The 19678-nt window shown below is 42.4% G+C and overlaps 1 protein-coding gene across 1 annotated transcript in view; it reads left to right on the forward strand.

Annotated features, from left to right (window-relative positions):
• Positions 1-19678, forward strand: part of PLXNB2 (plexin B2) — an 83269-nt gene that overhangs the window by 14193 nt on the left and 49398 nt on the right. Inside the window, exons 7-12 of the mRNA XM_086473542.1 lie at positions 3065-3179; positions 3930-4032; positions 4501-4602; positions 10095-10187; positions 11384-11465; positions 17207-17379. Coding sequence (XP_086329668.1) covers positions 3065-3179; positions 3930-4032; positions 4501-4602; positions 10095-10187; positions 11384-11465; positions 17207-17379 — 668 coding nt within the window. The remainder of the gene's footprint in view (positions 1-3064; positions 3180-3929; positions 4033-4500; positions 4603-10094; positions 10188-11383; positions 11466-17206; positions 17380-19678) is intronic.

Here is a 19678-nt window from a genome sequence, read left to right on the forward strand (position 1 = left end):
ATCTTGGTGCATAGACACATGGAATAAAACTGGTTACACAGCACTGCTGGTTATGTTTCAAGTTTAAAAAACAGAAACAAACAAACAAACAAAAAAACCCAAAACCAGGTGCTCTTGCAGCTTGCAGAGGTCCCCCTGAGGATAACCCTTCAATATGTATCAGAAAAGCTGTGAACTGTCAAACTGGTACTTGGTAGCACTTTTTAAGACAGCTTTCAATTCTCTTAAGGCCGAAACAGGTCAAAATGGGAAATGGTTCAAAAGGGAAACATGGCACCCATTTTTAAAAAGGGTAGAAAGAAAGACCCTGAGAACTATTGACCTCTCAGCATCACCTCTGTGCCTGGGAAGATCATGGAACAGATCCTCCTAGAAGCTATGCTAAGGCACATGGAGGACAGGGAGGTGATTCGAGGCAGCCAGCATGACTTCACCAAGGGCAAGTCCTGCCTGATCAACCTAGTGTTCTTCTATGACTGGAAGAGCTATGGATGTCATCTCTCTGGCCTTCTGTGAGGCCTTTCACACGGTCCCCCACAACATCCTTCTCTCTAAACTGGAGAGATATGCATTTGATGAGTGGACTGTTCCATGGGTAAGGAAGTGGTTGGATGGTCGCATCCAGAGGGTAGTGGTCAACGGCTCAATGTCCAAATGGAGATCAGTAACAGGTGGTGTCCCTGAGGGGTGTGTATTGGGACCAGTGCTGTTTAATGTCTTCATCAATGACATAGACGGAGGGATCAAGAGCACCCTCAGCAATTCTACAGACAACACCAAGCTGAGTGGTGCGGCTGACACGCCTGAGGGGTGGGATGCCATCCAGAGGGACCTGGACAAGCTTGACAAGTGGGCCTGTGTGGATTTCCTGAGGTTCAACAAGGCCAAGTGCAAGGTCCTGCACCTGGGTCAGGGCAATCCCCAGTATCAGTGTAGGGTGGGGGATGCAGGGATTGAGAGCAGCCCTGCTGAGGAGGACTTGGGGGTACTGGTGGACAAAAAGGTGGACATGAGCCAGGAATGTGCACTCACAGCCCAGAAAGCCAACCTTATCCTGGGCTGCATGAAAAGAAGGGTGGCCAGTCAGTCACAGGAAGTGATTCTGCCCCTTTACTCCACTCTGGTGAGACCCCACCTGGAGTCCTGTGTCCAGCTCTGGAGTCCTCAGTACAGGAAAGATATGGACCTGTTGGAACGAGTCCCGAGGAGGGCCACAAAAATGATCAGAGGGCTGGAGTACCTCTCCTGTGAGGACAGACTAGGAGGATTGGGTTTGTTAAGCCTGGAGAAGAGAAGGCTCCGAGGAGACCTTATTGCAGCCTTCCAGTACTTAAAGGAGGCTTATAAGAGAGATGGGGACAGACTTTTTAGTAGGGCCTGTTGCAATAGGACAAGGCTTAATGGTGTTAAACTAAAAGAGGGTAGATTTAGACTAGAGATAAGGAAACATTTTTTACGATGAGGGTGGTGAAACACTGGAACAGGTTGCTCAGAGAGGTGGTAGAAGCCCCATCCCTGGAAACATTCAAGGTCAGGTTGGATGGGGCTCTGAGCAACCTGATCTAGTTGAAGATGTCTCTGTTTACTGCAGGGGGGTTGGACTAGATGTGTTAAAAGTCCCTTCCAACCCAAACTATTTCATGTTTCTATGATTTTATGCAAATCCAGGTTTAGTTGCAGGAGATGTAATGACGTTGATATCTCACTCCTAATTTTTAAACTAGCTGGGGTGTTTCATGATATCAGAGTATGCTAAGTGTAAAACAGCACTCCATTATTTAGGGCCAATTCACATTCCCTAAATATTTCGTAAAGCAGGACCCAAAGCGACCAGGCTAATAAACATGACATCTTGATGTCTTCCAGCATAAAATGTGAGACTAGAAGCCTGTCAGGCATGGCATCGGAGTAATCAAGTCATCTAGAAATAATACGCCCGAGTTGGTTGCACAGGGATCCATCTGAAAGGATGCTCAGTAGTCGTATAAAGATGCTCAGAAGCTTGGCAGACACTTCAGGAGAAAGCAGATGGTTATGAACACAGGCAGTGGTTCCTGGCAGCATGCGACAAGAAGTCCTGAGCCATCCACTTACTGTTAAGAAACCCTATTGAGTTTGGAGGAGTCTGGGTTACTTTAGTTGTGGTTGGTTCCAAAGGGAACAGGACATTTCTAGCAAGGAAAGATGCTTTTTTGCAGTCTTGTTGTTAGGAAGTCCTTTGGAATTCCTGCCAGTCTGAAATATTCAAGAAGACCCAATGCAGGCAAAAGTGACTTCCAGCCAAGGAGTTGATGGTCTTCCAAGAACCTGTTCAAGGAAAGCAGAGTTTGAAATTGCTCAATAGCTTGTGAAATAGCTTGTCACAAGGGCTTGATGATTTCTGCAAAAGGTATTTCAAATAGCTTTGCTGAGGAAAGCACCAGTTTCTGAAGATAAATTTTCCACTCTTTGTTCAGTAATAATCCAGATAAGAAGTACATTTGTGGAGAAATCATTTACGGCAAACTGAAGATCACAAGTGCCTGTGGTAACCTAGCATTGCAGGCACTGTTGGACGTTAACCATGAAGATCACTTGCTTTAATTCACATGACGATGACAGTTTTAATCCACAAATTAAAGAAACATTTTACATGCAGACATATTCATATTTAAGAAAATGTTTTATTTAAAATTACTGTTCTCCTGCCAGTTTTCATCTGTGTTCAATTACCTTCTTACTCGTTTTTTCTTGTTCTTCTAGACTCTTTAAAATTCTAGCATGATGATAGAACTGCTGAGAAACACTTCCATAAAACAAAGCTGTTCTGTAATTTTGCTTGTTCCCTTTATCCCATCTCTGCTTTTCTTCTGACAACCATGTGCTGAAAATTTTGTGAAGCTTAAAAAGACAAAACAGAGCTTGTAGATCTAAGGTGTAACAGGTCATGAGATCCAGAGTGTCAACAGTATAGTTAAATATTTGCCTATGTCCTGTAAAATAATGAAAGTATTATCATTGTAGCATTCAGCTCAAGAACTAAAGAATTCAACAACCACTTAGATTTTTTTTTCTTTTGTGATAGATCATGTTTCAGTCCCACTTCAGTTAACCTTTGGAAAGAACAAGATATTTTTTGCATCACATACTTACCCTTTTTATGACTGTGAAGAAGCAATGAATCTTTTTGAAAATCGGCCGTAAGTACTTCATCTTCTTAACTTAGGTGTTTAGATCCTCTAGCATGGTGTTTCAGGTAACTGGCTGCTGAGTTACTTAATCATTTCATAATTAAGCCTTTGGCACTCTCAAAATTTGGCAGTGTCCAAATCCTTTTTTTCTTACATTTTAATGGAATTTAAAAATGGTTGAAAGGCACCAGGTGAGCCCATAACATAAACCACATGGAATAGGAATATCCATGGCACATATAATTAAAGACCAGTTCATTGGGTTGCCATTTCTGTAGCTGCTAATGTATCTGCAGGAGAGCTCTGTGGACATCTGCTTACTTACTTGTTCCCTCAAATGATAGATTGGTGCTTTGGGTTGCGGTGCATGTAAATGGAACAGTCAAAGCTGACTCTGCCCCATCATCTGCCCTGTTCGAGATGTTGATGCCCTAGGGCAGGCGCAGCCAACCCAAACCCCACTTAGTTCATCCTTAAGTGTGAAGGTTGATCAAGGTAGTTTCCAGTCCTCTCAGAGTTGATCTCAAAGTTTGTGTGAGATGCTGTGGTTTTCTGATCCTTCCTCAAATATTTAAGGGAGAAAATAGCTTTTTGGGGTTCTTGAACTGTTCTTACTATGAAGTTTTCAGCTTAATATAGTAGGGACACTATAACAGATTGATGTACCCTCCATGAATAAAGATGGAATTTCATTTACTTTTTTTGTCAGCGGGGGAAAAAGCCTGACAGTTTGTCATGACTATCATGTTATATTTGTAGATGCTATTCCTGTGCAAGCAATAGATGGAATTGCCAGTGGAACTGGAATAGACATATCTGTGAAGAGTCCTCTTCAATACAGGAAGTGATTAAACAAAATATGGTAATGTTTAAAAATAAGATTATTAGGTTTTTATTAGAACAATATTTTCTTTGCTTTTTCTCTCATATCAGTTGGTTGAAATAGGGATTTAAAAATTATTCTGAAGTTCACTCCACAAGTGTAAGGTGGGTTTTTTTTAGTGACAGTGTGGGGGTGGGAATTTAAGGGTGTGATTGAGGAGGGGCAGCGAGACTGAATAACTCCTGAAAGGATATTTTTGTTCCTTTTACTATTTTGCTTCAATGGGAGGAACACGATTTCAAGGCTGGGAAAGATAATCACCCACAGCTTTGACATATGCTGCAGTCATTTTTAGCATGTCTAATTTGAAAGGGTGTAATCAAATCTGTCACTGTATTTTAAGCATGAAGTCCTTCAGAACAATCATTCCATTGTCCGAAGGCCATTGGAGCTTGTTGTGATAAGACTTTTTATTTGGAATAATATATAAAATGTTTCTCTCCCCAGGAAGAAGAATGCCCGCAGTTTCTAAACCCTAACCCTCCAATAATACCTATGGAGTACCAAACAACAGTGTATTTTGAGGGAAGACATCTAGATTATTATCGGGTAAGCAGATTAATTCAAAGCTAGCTGTCATTTGAATTCCACTTAAACTGCAGCCACACCTCTAAACGAAAGTATTAGTTTGTATTCCTTGGAGATTGTGCTCGTAATTGTTTTTAAAGACGAAAAAGGCCTATGCATTCAAGTTTGGTATAATATTGGTTACTGTGGTAGAGTCATCACCAAGACAGAATCAGAGCTGGACAAAATATTTTAACTACTAGATGTGGGGTTTTTTTTAAAGAGTGTTAAGTTGGACCTACTGAAACACTTGACAATTATTTTTTGTCTAATGAAATGAGAGGAGATTTAGGAATTGAGAATGTTTCATATCTTTTTTCCAATTAAATACTCGCTTTTTTTTGGTGTTTAGAATGACATCGCTCAGTATGCTTAATTCAGTTTTCACCTTTCAAACAAAAAAAAATGCACTCAGAAATTAAATATTTTCTTAGTTTGGATAAGAAAATCTTTTCCTTTTTTATTGTGTGTGTGTGTGACCATCAGACCAGAGGATAAGGTTTTTTCTCAGCTGCAGCAAAGGCTTCTCTTTCTCAGTACTTGCTTCCAGAAAGTAAATTACGGAGCTTCTAAGAAGCCAGAGTTTGGCTCCAGCTTTTAATTGTTTTATAACCTAGACAATACTTAATTATATTTTTGTTTGATAAAAACAAAGCGTAAAAAACCACTTCTTTAGGAGATATCTTGCGTATTGTTCTTAGTTTCTATTGTTTGTTTCTGTGTTGTCTTTGTGTAAATGTGAATTGATGATAAATATGCTGGAGATTGCATCAATTGCTTTAACTACCAGCCATCTGTCAAGGGAAAGGCTCTTGGTTTTTGAGGTTGTTTTTTTTTTCCTTTGCCAAATTGAAGTACTGTATAGCTTACAAAGTCCTGTCACCTCTGCTACACTGCAAAGGGATGGAAAAGGGTAAACAGGTCTGAAGAGTAAGAATGTAAGAAGTGTATTCAGAGAAGGGTAAAAAGCAACACATAAGCTCTACAATCATATGAAGACCATGCTGTGTAACACTACACTATACGTATATCAAGACCATGCTATACAAACCTAAGTTCAAAAATAACATTTTTGCTTGAAGACCTTAAAATATATGTGAACAAAGAAAAGCAATTTGGTGAATTGAGTATGTTCTCCAAGATGCAAGGACTGGTCCCTGGTAGGATATCTGACTGTGTGCAAAATGTGGCACACAACACTTCTTTTAAAGGCCACAAGCTGTCTTTGCTAAAAATAGAAAAGTATTCCAGAGAATTTACTCACATTTCTTTTGTTTAACGTTGTGAAGAACTGTTTTTTGCACAAGAGCAAAATCTTTCCCTGCTCCCTTGATGTAAGTGGAAGAGCCCATTCTCTTGAGAACAAATTCAGGGCAGATGCATAATCTAGATATGCTGAATTTGACTTCTAGAGGGTTGAGGGGTTTTGTGTGGTTTTTTCCTCCAAGGAGGAGGAACAGCAGCAGGAACCCAAAAACTCCTTCATCTAGTTTATCATATAAGCACTTTAATCTTTCTGAACTACCGGTAGAGAAAAGGGAATGAAAAAGCTTCTGACAATGGTAGTTGGTTTGTTTTTTTTCTGTGAGGTATCAATTACATTTAACAAAGGCAGAGACATATTCTGTGGGTTGAATGCTTTGTCATGGGTAGCAGTGTTTAGCAGACCAGACATTTGTTTAGCGTGAAACTGGGAAGGCTTACGTGGAATTCAAGTCTCTGTAAGAAGTAAGATGAATGCATAGGCCCTAGGCTGGAAAGATGCTGGAGAGCAATGAGTGTCAAATGGTGTCAGAATAATATTTCCTAGGTGAGAGCCATGTGGGAACGTCATCCCTGTCATGGGAGCAGCTCCATATATCCTGGTACAGAGGTGCATTTTTAACCAAAATAATAATGCCTTCAATGCCAGGACTTAAATAGGCACACACAGTGACTACAGCTGTATACACAGACCTCTAAGTATATGTGAAAACAGACAAATAAGGCATGAAATAGTTGTAATCATACAGGCACTCATGCCTGTGGGGTTGTGCTATCTGAAGCAATAACTTCGGTTACTAAAAGTTCATTTGAGTAAGGGCATAACCTACACTCAGTCTTTGGTAAACATCTCATGGAGGGCAGGGTGGCTCAGGAGAAGCCATGGATGGCTATTTTGTAGGGGTTGGCCCACAGCTCAAATGCAAAATAGCGTGTGGCTTCTCATGTGGAACGATTTTGCCACAGGGTACGCTGGGCATTACAATGTGTTTGGAGTTAGCAGTCATGCAGCTATGAGCACATTTAAGGTCTTTATTGATTAGGACATTGGTATATATCCATTTTCCTCCCATTTTCCTTGCCCAAATTCTTGCTTAAAAAAGCAAAAATGAATGTTCTATTGTTGCTTTGAACTACTAGCTCTATTAACTTGGTTTAATCTGTGCTTTTCTTAAAAGGTCAATGCACAACCTGCTTTATCGGGGGTGACTAAGTACACTAGCCAACATTCTGCATATAAGCACCTCTAGTTCTAAGTGAAGATTAGCAGTGAAGGTTCTGGCTTACTCAATGAGTAGGAGAGGTGGATGGCTTCTAAAATGCTATCGCAAAACTCACACATTTTGTATGCACCTGTTAACTTGTGAACACTAACAGTACAATGGATCAATGTCCTTGTGAGGGTTTCCACTGGAGGGAAATAGACTTAAAGAGGAGGAGCCATTGACTGTTTTTCTGCCTCTCCTTCCTCTGAAAGAATTTCAGTAGGAAGGAGAAGTAAATCCAAAGTGTTGTCATTCTGTTGGGAATAGCCTTATCCAGGACAAGCGGTTGAGAGGAAAGTTTAGTCCTGATCAGTCATATTATATGCAACTTCTGAGAGGCCTTATCCAGCTGAGTCCTTGAAGACTGGCACAGTAGAAGAGACAGGTGTACCAGCATCAAGATAACCTTATTAGCCCTTCAAAGATTTTCATTAAAAGCAGTTTCCCATTTGGATTTCTCTTTGTCATGCATGTCTGATGTGTAACCCGCTTTCCAGTGTTTGCTACATGTGTCTTCTTGCACCCAGACTGCTGAATGTGAGCTCTGTGGCCTTCTGCTCAAGAGCCTGGTATAGCAACTCCCGGTTTCAATTCACTTCAGGTAGCAGCTGTCACACATGCTCCCTGTCTCTCCCAGCACCTTCTGTTAAGCATGTGGGAAAGACTTACGCAGCAGCAGCAGAATTTGAACACTTTTGAAAAATACATGGTGTATTGAAATACCTAGAGTAGGGAAAGCAAGGCAGCATTCCTCAAATGAGAGCTTTTTGAGGTGCTTTAAAACTTGGACTATGTAGATGTTTTCTGTAAAGCAGAATGGGCTGTAAAACTTTCAGAAAAGGCTTTTCAGAGCTCAGTCAGTAGCTTATTTTCTGTATGCAGCTTCTGAGAAGGAAGAAGTAAAAGGTCTGTTTCCCTCTATAACTTAAACCTCCCAGAAACTAGAGTCAGGGCCTTTACCTGGTTAAAGCATGTGCTCCTCCTTCTCCAAACCCAAACCCAATGTGCTCTTGCATCTGCTGCCCAGCCTGTCACAGTGAAGGTGCAGTAAGAAAGGTTTCCACTGCACTAATTAGATAAACCTAGTGGCCCGTGAGTTACTAGTGATTCCAGCATTGAAGAAGTAGCTACAAATAAAAAGGAAAAGATCCTCATGTATGAGGCTTAGATGACAGCAGGAGACAACTTACTAACCAGAGTAACCATTATTTTTTTGGCATGTACTTGAAGACTCATGGTTCTGGACAAAAGCAGGGAATAGTTCTTTATATCCACAGGAGGTGTCAAAGTGAAGTTCTCATGAAGTTCAACAAGGCCACCAGCAAGGTCCTGCACCTGGGCTGGGGCAGTCGCCAATATCGATACACACTGGGGGATAGTAGGATGAGAGTAGCCCTGTGGAGAAGGACTTGGGAGTACTGGTGGATGAAAAGCTGGGCATGAGCTGGCAATGTGCACTTGCAGCCCAGAAGGCCAGCCATATCCTGGGCTACATGAAAAGAAGCATGACCAGCAGGTCGAGGGAGGTGATTCTGCCCCTTTACTCGACTCTGATGAGACCCCACCTGGAGTGCTGTGTCCGGCTCTGGAGTCCTCAGCACAAGAAAGACATGGACCTGTTGGAGCAGGTCCAGAGGAGGGCCACAAAAATGATCAGCTGCCTTATGAAGGCAGGCTGAGAGAGCTAGGCTTGTTCAGGCTGGAGAAGAGAAGGCTCCAGGGAGACCTTTTAAGCCTTTCAGTACTTAAAGGGGGCTTAGGAGAAAGACAGAGACTTTTTACCAGGACCTATTGTGACAGGACAAGGGATAACAGCTTTAAACTGAAAGAGGGTGGGTTTAAATGGGATATAAGGAAGAAATCTTTTATGGTGAGGGTGGTGAGTCACTGGAACAGGTTGCCCAGAGAAGTTGTGGGTGCCCCATCATTGGAAGTGTTCAAGATCAGGTTGGATGGGGCTCTGAGCAACCTGATCTAGTGAAAGATGTACCTGCCCATGGCGGGGGGGGGGGGGGGGGGGGAACTAGATGATCTTTGAAGGTCCCTTCCAACTCAAGGCATTCTATGATTCTATAAAGGTGAGGGTGGTCTTGTCCCCCAATGGGTTCTGATTTCATAAGTCTTTACCAACAATACTTTCTGAAAATATCCTTGCTACTTCTTTCTTTCTCTGTTTCTTCTTGCAAAGCTGTTTGCACAGCTGTTCTGTGGGCCAGAGCAAGAGAATGACCCAGCATAGAAAAAGGGTCGTGGGGTGATGTGTTTGATTTTGAGCTAGCTCAGTTCTTCGATTGGATCAGAGAACAGCCAGGCTGAGAGCTTTCCCGGTACAGCACAGGTTGATATGTGCTGCAGCCTAAAGGCAGCAATGAATGGATTTAGGGCCTACGGAGAAGAGAGGGGAAAGAAGGTGTCTAGGAGGCAGAAATACCCTTAAGCTGGTGCTGCAGTCAAAGACTATCCTGTGAAAACACAGCTGGAGTCATAGTGAGGCAGGAGAAACAAAGCCAGCAATATCTGAGAGATGTTCATTCCAGTTTCCCATGCAATTCTTGCATTCCTGCTCTGCCCAGGATCCCTACAGGGAAAACTTTAAAGGGCAGAATTCACACAGCTGTGTTGATAACACATCTGATGTGTGAAGCCATCCAGTATTCACATCTCTTGGCTTTTTCTTATTGCTCCCTAAAACAGAGTGATAAATATGTTCTTTATTTATCTGTACCGCTTGGTGCTTCCACTTTTAACAATTGTTGGAGGGGTCCAGCAAAGTAGCAGTTTACACTGGCTTGTTTCACTAGCTTTGTTTTAAAAGATTACTTTAACTGGTTAGCCCTCTCCATTTGGTCTTACAACTTCCAGTGCTGAACAGGATATTGCCTGGTAATATTTTATTGTGCTTAGTAATGCTGTGTGAATTCTAAGCTGAACTTTCTTCTTCCATAGGGTAAAAAATTTGTGGTTGGAAACAGCCAGTTTGATTTCGAAGCTCCTGTTGATGAGTCAGATGAAGGAAAATTTTCATTCATGAGTAAAGAGGTAAATGCAAAAATATGATTCACCTACCCAAATATATTCACTTCTTGTAGTCTGTTCCAATGTCCACATGTGACCAGAAATACACAGATAATATTGGTTTCTGTCAGAGAAGAAAGTCACCTCTGATGGAGAGTCTTCTTTGGCAGTAGCAGTCAAAGGCAGCAACTTTGGCTCAGAGCTCCTGGGGTCTCCTCTCAAAGCCCTCGATCTTTCTCCTTGATTTCTCTATCTATGCAATCAACCGATTCATTGAACTCTTCCTGGAGGAATTAAAGACCATTGCTCTTTTATTCTTCACTTCTTATGCAACCTGGTGAAATTATTGAGGGTAAAAAATGAGAATTGCAGAGTTCTTCCTCTCCATACTCCAGTTCTTTATCTTTCCATTTTACATCTGCAAAAATGGGAATGGTAACAGTATGTTGTTGTTTGGCTACTTACTAGCTATGCTTCATTCACTCTGTTTTATTTTACAGAGAAAGGAAATAGTATTTTTTTTAAATAGTCTGTTTTCCAGGGTCAAAGTTGGACTTACAAATGTTATGCTGACTTTAACCTTTATGTTTTATAAGCTTACTAACAGAGTAGTTGTGAGAACTAGTTAGCATTTATGCAGCATTTGAGCCTAGCACAAAGCATTTGCTTTATAAAGCCATTGTATTTTTCTTTGCTCTTTTTCCTTCCCAGTGGTTGTTACTGCTGCTGTCTTTCAACATGAGCAGAAGCTCATGTCTTGGAGCATGTGAACCTTGTGCTTTGGCTATAATGAGGGGGTTGCACTGCAAAAGATGCAAGAAATTTCCCCTCCATGTGGTGCGAGTCTGCTGTGTCCACAGAATTAATGGGGCCAGATGGTGTGGGAAGGGAGAACTCAGCAGGGTCAGCAGCTATACTTACTGAATCTGAACAGTACCTTTGCTACTTGGATACTTATAAACAAATGTAAATTAAATTAATGAAAAGCGAGTGTTCAGATATTATTGTCCCTTGGTACTTGAAAATTCTGATTGTGAAGGATTAGGTTCATTAAAGCATTTTTCTATAAATGTATTTGGCTAAGATTAAAAAAAAGACCATAAGGTCTGAGATAGTTTCTAAAATCTTCATAGCTCTGGTTATTGAGAATCATAGGAAATGCATTAAATTAAGCTTGCCAAATGAAGGTATAAATATCTCTATTGTGTCATCTTTTCCAGTTCTCCTATAGTGCAAATGAGACCCTGCAACTTAACTTATCCATAAGAACAGATAAGGTCAAGATTGACAGCAAACTGATGGGTAAGTATGAAATACAGGATTAAAGGGAGGTTAATGACAGTAAAGAGAAATCTATTCCTTCATAATTTGGAGACATGTGAATAAGAAAAACCTTTGTAGGTTTTACTGCTTTGGATGAAACAATTAAATCTGACAGATCAAAAGTTGTAATACTAAACTCATTACTTAAACATCAGTGTTGTATATATTAAAGGCTGTTTTACATATGCTATCATTATTTTGCTACCATTAAATGAGGTCAGCCTCACCTCTGTGACTGGGAAGATCATGGAACAGATCCTCCTAGAAGCTATGCTAAGGCACATGGAGGACAGGGAGGTGATTCGAGGCAGCCAGCATGACTTCACCAAGGGCAAGTCCTGCCTGACAAACCTAGTGTTCTTCTATGACTGGAAGAGCTATGGATATCATCTCTCTGGCCTTCTGTAAGGCCTTTCACACGGTCCCCCACAACATCCTTCTCTCTAAACTGGAGAGATATGCATTTGATGAGTGGACTGTTCCATGGGTAAGGAAGTGGTTAGGTGGTCGCATCCAGAGGGTAGTGGTCAATGGCTCAATGTCCAAATGGAGATCAGTAACAGGTGGTGTCCCTCAGGGGTGTGTATTGGGACCAGTGCTGTTTAATATCTTCATCAATGACATAGACGGAGGGATCAAGAGCACCCTCAGCAATTCTGCAGACAACACCAAGCCGAGTGGTGCGGCTGACACGCCTGAGGGATGGGATGCCATCCAGAGGGACCTGGACAAGCTTGACAAGTGGGCCTGTGTGGATTTCCTGAGGTTCAACAAGGCCAAGTGCAAGGTCCTGCACCTGGGTCAGGGCAATCCCCAGTATCAGTGCAGGCTGGGGGATGCAGGGATTGAGAGCAGCCCTGCTGAGGAGGACTTGGGGGTACTGGTGGATGAAAAGCTGGACATGAGCCAGTAATGTGCACTCACAGCCCAGAAAGCCAACCTTATCCTGGGCTGCATGAAAAGAAAGGTGGTCAGCAGGTCGAGGGAGGTGATTCTGCCCCTTTACTCCACTCTGGTGAGACCCCACCTGGAGTCCTGTGTCCAGCTCTGGAGTCCTCAGTACAGGAAAGACATGGACCTGTTGGAACGAGTCCCGAGGAGGACCACAAAGATGATCAGAGGGCTGGAGTACCTCTCCTGTGAGGACAGACTAGGAGGATTGGGTTTGTTAAGCCTGGAGAAGAGAAGGCTCCGAGGAGACCTTATTGTAGCCTTCCAGTACTTAAAGGGTGTACTTATAAGAAAGTCCTTATAAGAAAGATGGGGACAGACTTTTTAGTAGGGCCTGTTGCGATAGGACAAGGCTTAATGGTTTTAAACTAAAAGAGGGTAGATTTGAACTAGAGATAAGGAAGAAATTTTTTATGTTGAGAGTGGTAAAACGCTCGAACAGGTTGCTCAGAGAGGTGGTAGAAGCCCCATCCCTGGAAACATTCAAGGTCAGGTTGGACGGGGCTCTGAGCAACCTGATCTAGTTGAAGATGTCCCTGCTCACTGCAGGGGGTTTGGACTAGATGAGTTTTAAAGGTTCCTTCCAACCCATAGAAGGGGTTATTCTATGATTCTATGATTTTCAAGTCTGCTTTCGCTCTGAAGGGCAATCCTAATAGCAAAGCTTCACAGTTCGAACATACTTAAGTAGTTTGATTTTTTTTTCAATACCATTTCCCTTCTCCAATGAACTTTAGCCCTCCAGCAGCAGAAAGGGGATCATTCTCACTGCTGCTCATATGGACTTCACTTGAAACCTCAACGTTCAGCTGTGTCTCAGCTCAGACAGGTTCTGCAGTCTTTACATCTGCTGGTGATCAGCAATACACAGAAACATTCAGTGTGCTTTCAGCTCATTACTTTATTCATTTATTTCTATGGAAAAAAAAAAAAAAAGTATGTGTTTTATAGCACAAAGGCTTGATCTCTAATATAAATTCCTTTATAAATATAAATGTATTTATTTATTTCAACATACAATGATGAAACAATTATGTCTGTGAGCTTAGTCCTGAGCTGAGCTGAGGAAGCTCCATCAAAATCAGTGGAGCAGTATCTGGGATCTGGGACCTACCTTACACTCCTTTGGACTGGAGTTTAAGGCATAATATTGCAAAACTGTGAGGCAACACATTTGTTACTTGTATGATCAGTCAACATCAGGAAAACTAATACTGCCCCCAAGTAATCTGCAGATTAAATCTTCAGACCATATTTTTCTGTCTGTACGATATTTAATTTTATTCCCTTTCTTATTGGCAGCATTGAAGTATGTTTTTAGAAGATTTTCCTTGTGGCTCTGTGTGCAGTGTTGAAAGCACTTAAAAGAGGATCTGGCATGAATGTTATAGGGAGGTCATATTACAATCTCACACTGTCTTAATTTCCATTCTAAAGGCTGTGGTGTTTAAAACTGCAGAATTTTGACCAAACATTCCCAGCATCTTTTTTCCAAGTCTGGGAAAAACATCTAAAAAAAGAAGTAGCTAATTAATTAAAGAAATTTTATCATTCAAATTGAAATACAGAACCCTTGCAAGAAGGGAATTGAAAAATTATCAACAAATGTCTCTGTTTATCATAAAGGGGATTTTTAAAATCCAAATTCTCTCCTGCTTTTAAATTTCCTTGCTATATGAAATCCAGAGCATAACGTTTTTTATGCATCTTGAAAGGAATTGGCTTTGGGTATACGGTTGCTGCTGAGAAGCACCTTTGAACCTGCCAGTGAAAGAACCCTTTCTGTGTATAACACTTAGCGAATACTAAGTTACGTTAGCGTTTTTACATCTCAAGCCATCAGGGGTTCTGAACAGTGTGAAATCCAATATATCCCTTTTATCCTTTGTCCTTTTTATCAATGATTTCACAGCTGGTATCTCAAGGTGATGGATAAGAGTCTGAATCTAATGAGTGGCTTGCTGCTGGTACATTTAATGAGCTGATCAGTGAACAGGGGGAGTGTTTAATGCTTTAAGGCCATAGCTTTGTCCGTTGCATTTGTGCAACTGGATGTGAGAGACGTCAAGATGTTGCAGCGCTGACATTGTTTACTGAGGGATGGGATGAAAATACGTGTCCAGCTGATGAAGGATAACAAAGTAATTTAGTAAGTGTATTCACATGCCACACCAGGTGGCCATGTGGCAGTGTGGGTGGGAAATGCAGGGTTTGGGAAGGCAAGAGGAAGATTCGTTTAACAATATTACCTGCTTAAGTCTCTGTGCAGTAGCAACCTTTCAGAGTGCTGGATTAAGAAAGCAATCTGGTTCCTGCAAATGCAATTCACAGTATAGACGTGAGGAAACTTTTCCTTGCTGCTGCCTGCACCGTTTCTTCTGCTTATAAAAGCAAACAGCAACATACCAGGGCTGTCAGTCTGGTGCTTTTACCCAGCACTACATTCACATCCAATATGCAGAATGAAGAGTTAACATGCAAACTGTTGAAAACATTGCTTGGGTTACATTTGTTGCTCCGTGACTTCCATATTGATGTGCTCAGTATATGAAGCAAATGATGCTACTCCTGCTTTGTCCTCATCGATTCCTTGAGAATTCAAGATAGGGGTTGAATCAAATGGATGCTCTTTCTCATTGATTCATTCTTACAAATGCTGAAGTCCCTCGTCTTTGCATAGACCTCCAATGATGTCTCAACTGAGTTTCTGCTGGTAAAGCTACTTGAAATCAAGTGTATATGCTGATTAGATGTAAGAAGGGTTAAAACCAGACTTCATCATTGCCTTAACTCTTCAGTGTAAGGGAAAGAATAAAAATGTGTTAGTCTATTAAAGACTAGCTGTGAAATGGAATGCTGATGTTTTTAAATATATAGCATTTAGAGAAAAACTGCCTGTCCTGGTTTCAGCAGTTAAACCACGACACAGCCCTTATGAGGTTATATGCTGTCATGCAAGTGGCAGAGAGATGTAGCCAAGTTTGGGCATCTGTAATATTGTTCATGCCTAGCAGGGGAATAAGGGCACTGCTGAAAAATAATGGAAAACCAGCATTCTCACTTTACTTGTTCATTTCAGTAGAAATCTGGCATGGTAGCGTCTTGAAATTAGATTTTAAAAGCTACTGCTGCTGCTGTTACCTAGGAAGATATCAAGTGCATTGAAACATTAGTGACTGAAGGGTGGTTTCACCAGTGTCCTTCCTAGAGTCCTGCTCCTCTGAGAATAAAAGCCTTCTCTAAACAGATATTTTTGAAGGCCTTTACCACATGCAATCACAAAGGGATTTATCCTAGTCTCTCTTGCCCACATCTGATCACCTCTGTTTACTTCGCTTTGCTTCCTGCATCTTTAAGGATGAACCTCCTTTGAAAAAAACCTAATGTCACTAAGGGTACTGTTTCTTGAGACTTAATGAGCGCATAAACCAGTTCATCACTACTGGAAAGGGGAGATGCTGAATCTCTGTCTTGTACTCCCCGCTCCCATCTGTGAGCACATTTAACTCTTGAAAGAGCACAGGAGGAAACCTGGATAGTTTTCTGCTGTTCTGGTAAGTCACATTGATTTACAAGAAGACTCAACAAGTGCCAGAGCCTTGGTGTCAGAGGATGAGAGACTGTGTGGCCAGAAAAAAAGAGCAGCAAAGAGTGGAGAGAAGCAGGGATGAATGGAAGGAGCAGAAAAGGAGGGAGCAAGAAGCTTCCCTCTTTACAATGATCAGCTCACATTCCCAGGGAAGCACAGCACTCACACGCTGGCTATCTGTGCAACTTGCCACTTCCCCTAGAGAAACATGTGGCATCTTTTCAGTCTGTTTTCTTCTGGGCTAGCTCTCAAGTGCATCTCCAAATGTTTTCTTGCAAGCCCAGGCTTTCCATATGGTGCTGAGCCACCCAGCTATGTCTCAAGGCTTTGCATCTATTTGAGAAAATTAACTTTGTTCAGTGACTGTGCATCATGCTAGAGATTGATGGGGGCCAAAACACGCTTAGTGTCTGGGACAATTGGTGCGTGGTTCATCAGTAAGAGAGGCATGACTGTCGGATCTGATTTCTTGGATCAGAAAAACTAGAATTAAACCTCACTACAGAAGGAATAAGGCATACATCAGGACAGCAATTCAAGACAAAAGGGAAAACAAAAGCAAGAAAATAGAGAAGAATGGAGAAATGAAGAGCTATTAACTTAAACAAAGGATAACACTTCGTTAAGTATTAACTTTCTATTCGGTTCAGGCTTTAGTGATGATTTTGGAAAGGCCCAAATGTCCTGGAAGTGGCCTACAAAGCCAGCTCTCTTCCTTTAAATATGCAGCTGGCAGAAGTCCCATGCCAGCTGATGTCTGTCCCTACCGACACCCATGCAGAGTTTATACCTTTCCACATCTGACTCCCGGTACGCCAAGAGGACCTGTTTGTTTGAACTAGTCTTTGAACAGGCAGGTTGTATAGGCAGGTTCATTAAGGATAGTCAAAGAAAGGACTTTGTACTTAAACATTTTGACAATGCCTGAGTGACAGAAATGTGTTGGGGTTCTACTTGATAGTTTATTCATACTCTGCACATAGATATATTTCAGGTTTTTCCATACAGGGACAAATACAGTTTTCTCTCAACATCATTCAGGGTTTAAGTACAGAGTGTGCATATTCTTCAAACAACTCAACTGACCTTTGTACATAGGATTAATTTTCCTTCCTATAGCACACTGAATATCCTTAAAACAGAGGGAAATGTCTAAGTGCGTTTACCATTCATATTTCAGTGACTCTGTACAACTGCTCTTATGGACGAAGCGACTGCAGCTTATGCCTTGCGGCCCATCGTGACTATAACTGTGTCTGGTGTGAAGAAGATGGCAAGCCCAGCAAGTGCGTTTATGAAAAACTCTGTCATGCTCCTCCCACTGACACGTGTCCTCATCCAGAAATCACTCGCGTAAGATTGCTTTTTTCTCTCCCTACCACTGTATTATTTTTCAGGAGAAAGCATCCAAGCAAGCTCATACTGAAAGGCAGTTTTTTTCCTAGGGTGTTAAGTAAGCCTCTGAAATAGCTGCAAGGAAATAATGCCAGTAGTGATGTGTGTGAGAGATTTGTAAAGACTCAAAATAAGAGACTGAATGGAGTCTTTGAGACTCGTTGTTTTTCAAGCCTTGTCCTTGCTGTGCCAGAAGCCAGGCTAGCACTGTATGCTTAAATGTAGCACTTGATTCTTGGGAATTAACATGGATTTTTTCTCTCCTGGAGTCCTTTCTACCTGAAATAAGTCTGTAAGAGAGGTTCACTGCTCCTGGAACTACAAGCACTTAGCAGGCTCATTAACAGCCTTCAAACTAGGCTATTAAGTAGTATTTAATACAGGAGCAGGTTGTTTCTGCATCATAATGAAAACATCCCAGGTGTCAGTGATAGTTTCCAGTCCACACCGGAATCAAACCCAAGGGTGTAGAAGTTGAATGTTAGTCAGAGAGCTCAAATGTGCACCCCTGACTTACTCCGCAGTGGGAGCATTCACCCAGGGCGAGGAAAGAGTGTTGTCCACCTTGGTGGACCAGTAGCCAAAGCAAGAAGTGATAAATCCTTGTCCTTTTTGGCAACAAACCAAATGCTGTTTTTCTGGGGATAACTGTCGAGAAAAGAGTGATAGGTACTTCCACTGGGCAAATCCCAAATTACTGCAACAGTGGTACCAGTACTTGGAAACTCAGACACCCCGTTTGATGAGAACATATCCCAAGCTATCAGAAAATGCAGTAACTGTATGACAGAGATTGAGAGTCATCACAGGGATGTTTCACTCAATAGGAACTGTTTAATTCTGAAGCCTGTGGCTCAAATGGTAGAGACACTGAATCTCCTGGGACGGCACAGTTAGAGGTGCAGTGTGGGTGCAGGCAGACCAGCAGCACTCTGGGTGAGGTTGGCCGTGATGGTGTATCTCAGAAGAAATGACAGGTAGATAGTTGAAGTCTGCCAAGGAAGGCAAATACCCTGAAATCCCCCTGGAAGATTTACTAAGGCACATGGAGGACAGGGAGGTGATTTGAGACAGTCAGCACGGCTTTACTAGGGGCAAGTCCTGCCTGACCAACCTGGTGACTTTCTGCAACAGAGTAACTGCATCAGTGGACAAGGGAAGAGCTGTGGGTGTTATCTGTCTGGACTTCTGCAAGGCCTTTGACACAGTCCCCCACAACATCCTTCTCTCTAAGTCAGAGAGATATTGATTTGATGGGTGGACTGTTCAGTGGATAAGGAATTGGCTGGATGGTCATATCCAGAGAGTAGTGGTCAATGGCTCAATGTCCAGATGGAAAACAGTGACAACTGGTGTCCCTCAGGGGTCTGTACTGGGACCAGTGTTGTTTAATATCTTCATTAATGGTATTGACAGTGGCATTGAGTACACCCTCAGCAAGTTTGCTGATGACACCAGGCTGGGTGGTGCAGTCGATATGCCAGAGGGACAGGATGCCATCCAGAGGGACCTGGACAGGCTGGTGGGCCCAGGTGAACCTCATGAGGTTCGACAAGGCCGAGTGCAGGGCCCTGCACCTGGGTCGGGGCAACTGACAGTATCCATACAGGCTGGGAGAAGACAGGCTAGAGAGCAGCCCTGTGGAAAAAGACTTGGGCGTACTAGTGGATGAAAAGCTGGACGTGAGCCACCAATGAGCAATTGCAGCCCAGAAGGCCAGTCACATCCTGGGCTGCATCAACAGAAGTGTGACCAGCAGATTGAGGTGATTCTGCCCCTCTACTCTGCCCTGGTGAGACCTCACCTGGAGTACTGTGTCCAGCTCTGGAGCCCCCAACACAAGAAGGACATGGACCTGTTAGAGCATGTCCCAAGAAGGGCCACAAAAATTATCAGGGGGCTGGAGAACCTCTCCTATGAAGACAGGCTGAGAGAGTTGGGGTTGTTCAGACTGGAGAAGACTCCAGGCAGATCTTACAGCAACCTTCCAATACCTGAAAGGAGCCTGTGAGAAGGCAGGGGAAGAACGGTTCACAAGGGTTTTAGCAATTGGATGAGGGGTAATGGTTTTAAGCTAAAAAAGGGTAGATTTGGGTTGGACATCAGGAAAAATGTCTTTAATATGGGGGTGGTGGATCACTGGAACAGGACCAACTCTTACAGTTGCCCAGAGAGGCAGTGGAAGCCCCATCCCTGGAGACATTCAAGGTCAGGTTTGATGGGACTCTGAGCAATCTGACCTAGTTAGAGATGTCCC

This window comes from Leptosomus discolor, chromosome 1, assembly GCF_034619465.1.
Source record: "Leptosomus discolor isolate bLepDis1 chromosome 1, bLepDis1.hap2, whole genome shotgun sequence".
In the NCBI taxonomy this organism is placed as follows: domain Eukaryota; kingdom Metazoa; phylum Chordata; class Aves; order Leptosomiformes; family Leptosomidae; genus Leptosomus; species Leptosomus discolor.